This window comes from Macaca thibetana, chromosome 7 (genome assembly GCF_024542745.1).
Source record: "Macaca thibetana thibetana isolate TM-01 chromosome 7, ASM2454274v1, whole genome shotgun sequence".
Taxonomy (NCBI): Eukaryota; Metazoa; Chordata; class Mammalia; order Primates; family Cercopithecidae; genus Macaca; species Macaca thibetana.
Window position 1 is genome coordinate 128,289,202 of NC_065584.1, and position 12,369 is coordinate 128,301,570.

At 41.4% G+C, this 12,369-nt stretch overlaps 1 protein-coding gene across 3 annotated transcripts in view; it reads left to right on the plus strand.

The window, feature by feature from the left end:
* Window positions 1–12,369, plus strand: part of WDR76 (WD repeat domain 76) — a 44,943-nt gene that overhangs the window by 12,148 nt on the left and 20,426 nt on the right. For all 3 annotated transcript variants that reach the window (XM_050799474.1, XM_050799472.1, XM_050799473.1), the window contains exons 5-8: window positions 3,438–3,561; window positions 6,235–6,333; window positions 6,442–6,485; window positions 7,682–7,835. In XM_050799474.1, the coding sequence (XP_050655431.1) occupies window positions 3,438–3,561; window positions 6,235–6,333; window positions 6,442–6,485; window positions 7,682–7,835 (421 nt within the window). The remainder of the gene's footprint in view (window positions 1–3,437; window positions 3,562–6,234; window positions 6,334–6,441; window positions 6,486–7,681; window positions 7,836–12,369) is intronic.

The window sequence follows — 12,369 nt, forward strand, 5'->3', positions numbered from 1 at the left end:
GCTCATGCCTGTAATCCCAGCACTTTGGGAGGTTGAGGCAGGGGGATCACCTGAGGTCGGGAGTTAGAGACTGGCCTGACCAACATGGAGAAAACCCATCTCTACTAAAAAAAAAAAGTTAAAATATTAGCCAGGCATGGTGGCAAATGTCTGAATCCCAGCTACTCAAGAGGCTAAGGCAGGAAAATCACTTGAACCTGGCAGGCAGAGGTCGTGGTGAGCCAAGATCACACCATTGCACTCCAGCCTGGGTAGTAAGAGTGAGACTCTATCTCAAAAAAAAAAAAAAAAATTATTTGCTGAAAGTCAAAACAGCTTATAAGTGGTAGCTTTAGGATTTGAACTCCAGGGTTTTTAAATTTTGAATTATCTCCATTGCATTTTGGTAGTGCTTACATGTAAATGAAGAAACTAAAAATCTTGGTATCATTAGCTCATTTGTTTAGTGCCAGATGCTAATGAAATGTAGCTTCATTTACTTGGTTTGATTCTGTTACAGGACAATTAGCTTGAGAAAAGCTAGACCTTTAATCATGGCCAGGTATTTTCAAGTATGAAAAGTTACTGTAAGAGGAACATCATTAACACTGGAAAAACAGTAGCACTGGTCCTGTTGCCAGCTGATTTGTACCTTTACATTTGAATGTTTTTTATTAGCCAAGATAGGTGATTTCTTCCTAAATCACAAAATTCCAGCCCTTAATAGTTGCATAGGTAGTAGCAAGTTGATACTATGGAAGTTGCTTAATGTAGAGGAAGAAGCATAGGCTTTGAGATGTAGCAAATTTGGGTTCAAGTTTTGATTCAGTCACTTACAGCTATGATATTAACCTTGGATACTTTATATAATTTTTCTTTCCTTTTCTGTAAAACTGGTGTTATGCTAATCCAGAAGGATTTAAATTTTTTTGAAAATTATTAAATATACATATAAAAAGGTACATATAATGTATTTGTGTAGTTGAAAAATTATACAGGTCCCAACCATGTACCTGCCATCCAGGTTAATAGAAATTATGAGTACCCCCGAAGGCCCATATATACAGCTCCCTCCAGATACTACCACTATGCTGACTTTTGTGGTAATATTTCCTTGCATTTATTTATAGTTTCTTTTTATTTTGAGACAGAGTCTCACTTTGTTGCCCAGGCTGGAGTGCAGTGGCGTGATCTCAGCTCACTGCAAGTTCTGCCTCCAGGGTTCACACCATTCTCCTGCCTCAGCCTGCCGAGTAGCTGGGACTACAGGCACCCGCCACCGTGCCCAGCTAATTTTTTATATTTTTAGTAGAGACGAGGTTTCACCGTGTTAGCCAGGATGGTCTCCATCTCCTGACCTTGTGATCCACCTGTCTCGGCCTCCCAGAGTGCTGGGACTACAGGCGTGAGCCACCGCGCCCAGCCTATAGTTTCATTTTTATTTATTTATTTATTTTTGAGACAGTATCGCTCTGTTGCTCAGACTGGAGTACAGTGGCGCCATCTTGGCTCACTGCAGCCTCTGCCTCCCAGGTTCAAGCAATTCTCATGGCTCAGCCTCCTGAGTAGCTGGGATTACAGGTGCTCATGACCATGCTTGGCTAATTTTTGTATTTTTAGTAGATACGGGGTTTTGCCATGTTTGCCAGGCTGATCTGGAACTCCGGACCTCAAGTGATCCGCCTGCCTCAGCCTCCCAAAGTGCTGGGATTACAGGTGTGAGCCACTGCGCCTGGCTATTGATTTATAGTTTTACTACCAGTGAGTGTATCCTTAAACACTCTATTGTTTAGCTTTGTCTTTTTTTGGTGTTCACATACAATATGCCATTTTTATATTCTGAGATTTTCTTATTTTGCTCATCTTTACATATTTATGCTTTTAAATTTACCCATGTTGATGTGCACAGCTTTATTTCATTCTTTTTTTCTGCTATATGATATTCCACTGGATAAATGTACTACATTTTATTCCACTGTTGATGAACAATTGAATTGTTTCCAGGTTTTTATTATGAAAAGTGCTGCTCTAAACATTCTTAAGTCTCTTAGTGCTTATGTATAGGAGTTTCTCTAGGAGTAGATTTCTAGGAGGATTGTATGACAGCCCATATTATTCCATATACTCAGGCGTATTTTTTGAGGATTAAATATGAGATGGAATGTTGAGTACAGTTTTTAGTATATAATATACTTTCAATCAATAATAGTTTTTAGGCCGGGCGCGGTGGCTCAAGCCTGTAATCCCAGCACTTTGGGAGGCCGAGACGGGCGGATCACAAGGTCAGGAGATCGAGACCATCCTGGCTAACACAGTGAAACCCCGTCTCTACTAAAAAATACAAAAAAAAACTAGCTGGGCGAGGTGGCGGGCGCCTGTAGTCCCAGCTACTCAGGAGGCTGAGGCAGGAGAATGGCGTAAACTCGGGAGGCGGAGCTTGCAGTGAGCCGAGATCCGGCCACTGCACTCCAGCCTGGGTGACAGAGCCAGACTCCATCTCAAAAAAAAAAAAAAGTTTTTACTAATTCTCGAACTAATGTGGACTATAGCTGATAATTTTTTGTGAATTTTTGGAAATAATTTCAGAGGCTTCTCTTTCCCTGACATTTTAAAATGAATTTTTTTAAAATGAAAAAATAGTGCATAAAAAATAGGGACTGTATATTATTTGAAAAGTAAACTGCCAGGCGCGGTGGCTCACGCCTGTAATCCCAACACTTTAGGAGGCCGAGGTGGGCGGATCATAAGGTCAGGAGATCGAGACCATCCTGGCAAACACGGTGAAACCGCGTCTCTACTAAAAATACAAAAAAATGGACTGGGCGTGGTGGCGGGCGCATGTAGTCCCAGCTCTCGGGAGGCTGAGGAAGGAGATTGGCGTGAACCCGGGAGGTGGAGCTTGCAGTGAGCCGAGATCGCGCCACTGCACTCCAGCCTGGGCGACAGTGCGAGACTCTGTCTCAAAAAAAAAAAAAAAAGTAAACTACAGTGTATGGAAGGGAATGCAGTGAAACGTTTACGTTTCCTTCCTATTTTAGACCTTAGTTTTCCAGGCCTTTTCCCTAGAAGTAGTAGTTTTATGTGTATTCCTCCATAGGTAACCTCAGCATGTACAAATGTATGTGTATATGTAACCTTTTTGTAAACCTGTACTGGACTTTCTTTTTGCTTTTTATAAGCTAGGGTTCCTTTCAGCAGTGCATTAAGATCTGTATCATTCTTTTTATGGCTGCATATTATTCTATTAGATATGTACACCATGATTTAACAGACCTCACCTCCTTTTGATGAACATTTAGGTTTAAGTTTTTTCCATACTTATTAAAATAATTGTGGCCATGTATATATATGCAATGTATAAATATATCTGTGGGATATATTCCTAGAAGTTATCTCTTTAATGTTAGTAAATTTTATTGTTTTGTGAGTATAACATGAATTTTTCCCCACTCTTGTAGAAAGAAGCCTAAGAGAGAAAATGGGGTTGGATGTAGAAGGTCAATGCGATTACTAAAAGTTGATCCTTCGGGAGTTTCATTACCAGCAACTCCAACACCGCCGACATTAGTTGCAGATGAAACTGTAAGAAAATGTGCAAATACAATATTTTAATGTAATAAAATACTGAAAAATTTGAAGTGTTGAAACTAGACTAAAAGTTCATTAAATTATGTTTAATTTTATATTTCATTCTTGAATGTTGTATGGTTTTGTTTTTTGTTTTGTTTTTTTTTTTTAAGACGGAGTCTTGCTCTGTCACCCAGGCTGGAATGCAGTGGCATGCTCTTGCCTCACTGCAACCCACTCCTGGTGTTCAAGCGATTCTCCTGCCTCAGCCTCCTGAATAGCTGGGATTACAGGCACATGCCACGATACCTGGCTGATTTTTTATATTTTTGGTAAAGACGGGGTTTCACAATGCTGGCCAGGCTGGTCTTGAACTCCTGACTTCAAGTGATCTGCCTGCCTTGGCCTCCCAAAGTGCTAGGATTGCAGATGTGAGCCACTGCAATGGCTGCGCCTGGCCTGTTCTATGGTTTAATGAGTAAGATTTCAAAGTCGTAAAGACTGGATTAAATTCTGTATTTCTGCGGGACTTACCTGCCATAGCATTGTGGGTGAGTTAATTAACCTTTCTGATCGTTTCCCCCATTAAAAAAATGTCAGCAATAATAGAACCCTCAGTAAATATGTGCAATTTTATGTCAGTTTTAAAAAAAAAGAGGCCGGGCGCGGTGGCTCACGCCTGTAATCCCAGCACTTTGGGAGGCCGAGGCGGGCGGATCACAAGGTCAGGAGATCGAGACCACGGTGAAACCCTGTCTCTACTAAAAATACAAAAAATTAGCCGGGCGCGGTTGTGGGCGCCTGTAGTCCCAGCTACTCGGGAGGCTGAGGCAGGAGAATGGCGTGAACCCGGGAGGCGGAGCTTGCAGTGAGCTGAGATCGCGCCACTGCACTCCAGCCTGGGCGACAGAGCGAGACTCCGTCTCAAAAAAAAAAAAAAAAAAAAAAAAAAAAAAAAAAAAATAAAAAAAAAGAAACCTCAAAGAGATACTGTGAAGATAAATTGTATCTATCAGGTTTCTCACATTATATTAAGGGCTTAGTAATCAATAAAATATTAATGTTAATAATATGTGATAATGTGTAGTTTAATTTTAGTGAGTAGAGTTTTATTTAGCAAACATCGTCTAAATAATATTTTTCAAGAACACCTATTTTTAATACTTTATATCAGTGTTTAATTGTAAATAGGAAGATAACACTAATTAGGAAGGTGCTCTGGGAGCAAATTGCAAATCCAGGTGTTACGGGAAGCAGCATGGAAGAGTAGCTTCCAAATTTTTTTGAAGCCTCAGCCCACAAATATATTTATGGCCAGGTGTAGTGGCTCATGCCTGTAATCCCAGCACTTTGGGAGGCTGAGGCAAGAGGATCACTTGAACCCAGGAGTTTGAGACCAGCCTAGGCAACATCAAGTGACCCTGTCCTCACAAAAAAAAATACGAAAATTAGCTGGGTGTGGTGGCATGTGCCTGTAGTCCCAGCTCCTCAGGAGGCTGAGGTGGGAGCATCACTTGAGACATTAAATTAAAAAAAAAAAAAGATATTTACATTGTAACCATTACACATATATGCAACTGAAACCACAGTTTGTCAAGTGACACTACATGTGCACTTTGGTATTTCTTTTTTTTTTTTTGAGACACAGTCTCCCTCTGTCGCCCAGCCTGGATTGCAATGGCATGATCTTGGTTCACCGCAACCTCCGTCTCCCTGGTTCCAGTGATTCTCGTGCCTCAGCCTCCATAGTAGCTGGGACTACAGGCGTGTGTCACCGTGCCTGGCTAATTTTTGTATTTTTAGTAGAAATGGGGTTTCGCCATGTTGGCCAGGCTGGTCTCGAACTTCTGGCCTCAAGCTATTTGCCTGCCTCGGCCTCCCAAAGTGCTGGGATTACGGGTGTGAGCCATGTTCCTGGCCTGATACTTCTATTCTAGTCTCATTCACTAAAACAAATTGCTAGTTGTGACATATTAACATGATTTCTCACCCATTGGTTGGTTACAAACTGTTTAAAAAATTAGTAATGTAGGTATGATACTGAGTAATGAGTTAAGATAATCTGAGTCAGTTCTCAGCTTCTCTGGTTAATGGCTGTGTGACTTTGGGCAAGTTAACTCCTCTAAGTTTCTGGTTTTTTTTTTTGGGACGGAGTCTTGCCCTGTTGCCCAGGCTGGAGTGCAATAGTGCAATCTTGGCTCACTGCAACCTCCACCTCCTGGGTTCACACGATTCTCCTGCCTCAGCCTCCCGAGTAGCCGGGATTACAGGCACCTGCCACCATGCCCAGCTAATTTTTGTATTTTTAGTAGAGATGGGATTTCACCATGTTGGGCAGGCTGGTCTTGAACTCCTGACCTCGTGATCCGCCTGCCTCGGCTTCCCAAAGTGCTGGGATTACAGGCTCTAAATTTCAATCCACTGTCTTTAAAATGTAATACCTCATTCACTAGGTGCTTGAGAGGATTAAATGAGATAATACATGTTATTGATTTATAGGGTACCTGGCATTCATTTATTGAACAATTATTTTGAGTGTCCATGATATGCCACCATTACTGTTAATGTTGAAAGTGAAGTTGTGGGAAAACAGACAAATACCCTTGCCCTCCTTGTGTTTACATTCTAGGTAAATGTAAACCAACAAATTTACGAGACTAACAAATAACTTTTTATTTTTTATAACAGCCTTTGTTACCTCCTGGGCCTTTAGAAATGACTTCTGAAAATCAAGAAGACAATGAACGATTTAAAGGATTTCTGCACACATGGGCAGGAATGAACAAGGTATTGGGAAGGCTAATAGCCTTTAGAATCATCTGTTAAGGAAATATATACTATATATATATGTGTGTGTGTGTTAATGTAGTTCTTTGATCTCTCCCAATGTTTCAGCCAAGTAGTAAGAACACTGAGAAAGGATTATCTAGCATTAAAAGGTAAGTTGCAATTCCTTGTGTTTCTTTTATATTTTTTGAGATGTTTGAGTTATAAAGACTATACATCATTTTAGGGAATTTTGAAAGTGAGATGAAATGTTTCCACCCTAACAACCGTTGTTTTTGTGTATTTCCTCTCAAGTGTTGCCATATACAATACTACTAGGATATAAGCTTCATGAGGGCAAGAATTTTATTTCAATAACCAGAACAGTGCCTGGCATATAATATATGTTCAGTGTTGAATAAATGTTCAGTGTTGAATAAATGAGTGAATCCACATACATTTTTACTGTATGTTGTAATGTATATACAATTTTGCATTATACTTTTTTCTTTTTTTTTTTTTTTGAGACAAGGTCTCCCTCTGTTGCTTAGGCTGCAGTACAGTGGCGCAATCTTGGCTCACTGCAACCTCTGCTTCCTGAGCTCAAATGATCCTCCCACCTCAGCTTCCCAAGTAGCTTGGACTACAGGCATGCACCATCATACCTCACTAATTTTTGTATTTGTAGAGATGAGATTTTGCTGTGTTGCCCAGGTTGGTCTTGAACACCTGAGCTCAAGTGAGCCATCTGCCTTGGTCTCCCAAAGCGCTGGGATTACAGGTGTGAGCCACTGTGCCTGGCCTGCATTATGCTTTTTTCATTTGTGGTTACATGTTATTAGAGTCTTTAAAATTATTGAATAATTATAAAATATTCCATTGAGTAGAAGGAATTCACTTCTCCTCCTACCTGCTTGGTATTTGTGGTTGTTTTCCATTTAGTTTTGTGTGTTTGTTGAAGTATATGGATATGATAGTGGATTATTTCTTTAGGTTAGATTTCCAGAAGTGAGATTAATGCATCAAATATTGTGAACATTTTTATTGCTTTTAGTACACATTGCCGAATTGTTTCTCAAAAGTCTTTTTTTCTTCTGAAAATTTTATACGAACTTACTCTTCCACTAGCTATATGTGTGATTATGTGTATTTAACTGCAGCCTACCAGTTTTTGGTGGTGGTAAAATTATCAAGGGTAATTTAAAAAGTGAAAGAGTATTGCTTAATTTGATTTCCTTGGTTACCAGGAGATTGAATAGTTTCCAATATTTGTTTACTGATTGTAATTTTTCTTTTTGAATAATCTTTTACTTATTTTGACTATTGAGATTGGTTTTACTTACAAAATTTAACTTTCTAATTTTCTTAGCTACAGAGCCAATTTAAATGGCATGGTCATTAGTGAAGATACTGTTTACAAAGTTACCACAGGCCCAATATTCTCTATGGCTCTCCACCCATCAGAGACTAGAACTTTGGTAGCAGTTGGGGCCAAATTTGGGCAAGTTGGACTTTGTGATTTGGTAAGTTGTTATTCTTGAATATATTATAGTTTGTCTAAAGCAAATAGTCTGGAAGAGAATAGGCTAGAGCCATGTGTTTATAAATGTTGCGTGAGACTTATAATTTTGGGCTTTATGATGCTTTATGATTCCAAATTTTAGAAATCTGGAGGAATTTAAATTTGCTTTATAGAACTTTAATATTTTTAGCTTGAATATCATTAACCATCTGGGCATAAATTAACTTCCAGAAAACTTTGTTACACTTTAAACATGTATGTGAAAAGATCACACAAAGTGGCCGGGTGTGGTGGCTCATGCTTGTAATCCCAGCACTTTGGGAGGCTGAGGCAGGTGGATCACCTGAGGTCGGGAGTTTGAGACCAGCTTGGCCAACATGTTGAAACCCTGTCTCTACTTAAAAAAAGCAAAAATTAGCTGGGTGTGGTGGTAGGCGCCTGTGATCCTAGCTACTTGGGAGGCTGAGGCAGGAGAATTGTCTGAACCCAGGAAATAGAGGTTGGAGTGAGTCGACATGGTGCCATCCAGCCTGGGCGACAGAGTGAGACTCCGTCTCAAAAAAAAGTTTAGTGTTTTTTTTTTTTTTGAGGTGGAGTCTCGCTCTGTCGCCCAGGCTGGAGTGCAATGACGCGATCTCGGCGCACTGCAAGCTTCATCTCCTGGTTCACGCCATTCTCCTGCCTCAGCCTCATGAGTAGGTGGGATTACAGGCGCCCGCCACCGCACCCAGCTTATTTTTTGTGTTTTTAGTAGAGACGGAGTTTCACCATGGTCTCAATCTCCTGACCTCGTGATTCACCTGCCTTGGCCTCCCAAAGTGCTGGGATTACAGACGTGAGCCACCACACCCGGCCCAAAGTTTAGTTTTCTAGTTGTGTTTACAATATGGTCTGCTATGGTCTGAATGTTTTTGTCACCCCCAAAAATTCGTATGTTGAAATACTAATTTCTATGGTATTAGGAGGTAGGACCTTTGGGAGGTGATTAGGTCATGAATAAGGTTAGTGAATAAGATTCTTATAAAAGAAACCTAAGAGAGACCACTGTCCCTTCTACCATGTGAGGACTCAGCTAGAAGGCACCAACTATGAACCAGAAAGTAGGCCTTTAACAGACACTCAATAAACTGGAACCTTGATCTTGGTATTCCTAGTCACCAGGACTGTGAGAAATAAAATGCTGCTGTTTATAAGCCACTCAGTTTATGGTATGTTGTTTTAGCAGCCCAAATGGACTAAGAAACAGTTTCTAAGCTGTATCAAAATATCTTCCCAGGGACCTGCTTTGGAACGATTCTAGTCATCTTTGATGAGTCAGAAATAGATACTGAATTCCATTCATTGTGCATATAATTCTGCATGAAATGCTGTCTGTTGTTACAAAATTGAGAAAAGTCAAGTTAATATTCTCTGAATTTATTTTCTTATTGGGGAAGAAGACCAAAGACATGAAAAATGCCATAAGGACAATTAATGAAGATGAAGAAACAGTGGTGACTTGAAGTTGGTTGGGGTTTATAAACAAAATTTGCAAGTCTGGAGACAGATAGAAACCAAGTTCTTTCTTATTTTGGGATCATAGCTTCTCCCTTATTTTGATAAGATGTGAGTTGGGGGTAGGAGGTGATAGGATTTAGCAAAGAAAACTGAAGCAAAAAAGTGGGAAGAAGATCAGAATAGTATGTTTTAGAAGCCAAGAGATAAGTTTTAAGGATGGGAGGTTGGCAGAGCCTTTTGCGGAGAAGTTAAAAGAATGGAGAAAAGGCCATGGATTTTGAAAATAGGGTACCATTCTTGAGTTGAGAGAATAGCTTTGACAATGAGGTAAGTAAGGAACAAAGGCTTTAGGAGATTAAGAAAGTATGAGGGTAATGAAAGACCTGGAAGAAATGGGGATAGAGACTACTGTTCTCTCCCCCGCCCCCCACCACTGAGACACAGTCCCGCTCTGTTGCCCAGGCTGGAGGGCAATGGCATGATCATAGCTCACTGCAGCCTCAACTTCCCAGGCTCAAGTGATTCTCCACCTCAGCTTCCTGAGTAGCTGGGACTACGGTCGTGTGCCACCACACCTGGCTAATTTTTTTATTTTTTGTAGAGATGGGGGTCTCACTCTGTTGTGTAGGCTCATCTCAAATTCCTGAGCTCAAGCGCTCCACCTGCTTCAGCCTCCCAAAGTGCTGGGATTACAGGTGTGAGCCACCACACTCATCTGAGACTACCTTTCGAATAATTTTGAAAAGGAAATATTGAAAATTAGCATGATTAAGTGAAGATATTTTTGGATGGTTGATCTGTATATAATTTAAGACATACATAAAAATTCTTTTTTCATATCTTTCCTGGTGACTCCAAAAATCTGTATTATGGCCGGGCGTGGTGGCTCACACCTGTAATCCCAGCACTTTGGGAGGCCGAAGTTTGCCGCATCACCTGAGGTCTGGAGTTCGAGACCAGCCTGACCAACATGATGAAATCCCATCTCTACTAAAGATACAAAATTAGTCGGGCGTGGTGGCACATACCTGTAATCCCAGCTACTTGGGAGGCTGAGGCAGGAGAATTGCTTGAACATGGGAGATGGAGGTTGCAGTGAGCCGAGATGGCGCCATTGCACTCCAGCCTGGACAACAAGAGCAAAACTCTGTTTCAAAAAAAAATCTGTTACTAGATCTCCATAGTCCAGTATCTCCATCAACCTAATTTTCCAGGACATTTGGCAATCTCATTAACAGATTTAGCAAGTCTAAAAGCAATATTACCTTGCCTATCCTGTGCTCACAATTTCCCCAGTTTTTTAAAAAAGTAACTTTATTGAGGTAATAATTTACCTATCATAAAATCCTACTTAAAAATGTAAAATTCAATGCTTTTCCTTTTTTTGAGGTGGGAGTCTCGCTCTGTCACCCAGGCTGGAATGCTGTGGTGCGATCCCGGCTCACTGCAGTCTCTACCTCCTGGGTTCGGGTGATTCTTGTGCCTCAGCCTCCTGAGTAGCTGGGATTACAGGTGCTCGCCACCACACCTGGCTAATTTTTTTCTTTTTGTTTTGTTTGTCGAGTTTGACGAGTCTCGCTCTGTCGCCCAGGCTGGAGTGCAGTAACGTGATCTCTGCTCACTGCAACCTGCGCCTCCTGGGTTCAAGCAGTTCTCTGCCTCAGCCTCCCAAGTGGCTGGGATTACAGGTGCCCATTACCATGCTCGGCTGATTTTTTTTTTTTTTTTAGTAGAGATGGGGTTTCACCATCTTGACCAGGCTGGTCATGAACTCCAGACCTTGGCCTCCCAAAGTGCTGGGTTTACAGGCATGAGCCACTGTGCCCAGCCTAATTTTTGTATTTTTTGTAGAGATGTTGGCCAGGCTGATCTCGAACTCCTGACCTCAGGTGATCCACCTGCCTCTGCCTTGCAGAGCTGGAATTACAGACATGAGCCACTGTGCCTGGCCTAAGTGGTTTTTAATAAGTTTACTCGGTTGTTTAACTATCATAGTCTGGTTTTAGAACATTTTCATCATCCCTACAAGATCCCTCATGCTGGCTGAATGCAGTGGCTCATACCTGTAATTCCAGCGCTTTGGGAAGTTGCGGCCGGAGAATCGCTTAAGCCCACTAATTCGAGACCTGCCTAGGTGACATAGTGAGTTGCCTGTCTCTACAAAAAAAAAAATAGCTGGGTGTGGTGGTGTGTGCCAGTAGTCCCAGCTACTCAGGAAGCTGAGCTGGGAAGATCACCTGAGCCCAAGGAGGTTGAGGCTGCAGTGAGCCATGATTGTGCCACTGCACTCCAGGCTGAATTGACAGAGTGAGACCCTATCTCAAAAAAAAAAAAAAAAAAAATTACTGCAATAAAAAAGAAGCAGAACCTAATGTAGTATACTTCAAAAACTAGCTACCAAGGAGAGAAACGAATCCTGTAGCAGAGCTAGGAGACAGCATAATTTAGCTTCTGCCCTGACCCATGTGCAGAATCCATACTGGTAAATCGACCAAATCCTGAGAATTTTCTCCTATATTATCAAAAGTGAAGAGAAGCACATTGGGTATTCTGATTTTCCCTCTTTAGAATGAGAAATAGGGAAATGGTTGCTGGAGGAAAAATAGAGGAAGTAGGGAAAGTGAATAGTAGAACTGATTGTCTTCAAAGGAAGTTTTCTTGACCCATGGGAGTGGTAACACCTACCCCATACAAGTAGGTGGTATGAATCCTAGTATAAAATAATGAACAAGGCCAGGCGCAGTGGCTCACGCCTGTAATCCGAGCACTTTGGTAGGCCGAGGCAGGCGAATCACCTGAGGTCAGGAGTTGGAGATCAGCCTGGCTAACTAACATGGCGAAGCTCTGTCTCTACTAAAAATACAAAATTAGCTGCGTATGGTGGCGGGTGCCTGTAATCCTAGCTACTCGGGAGGCTAAGGCATGATAATTGCTTGAACCCAAGAGGCAGAGGTTGCAGTGAGCCGGCATTGCGCCACTTCACTCCAGCCTGGGCGACAGAGTTGAGACTGTCTCAAAAAAAAAAAATCTGCGTTTCA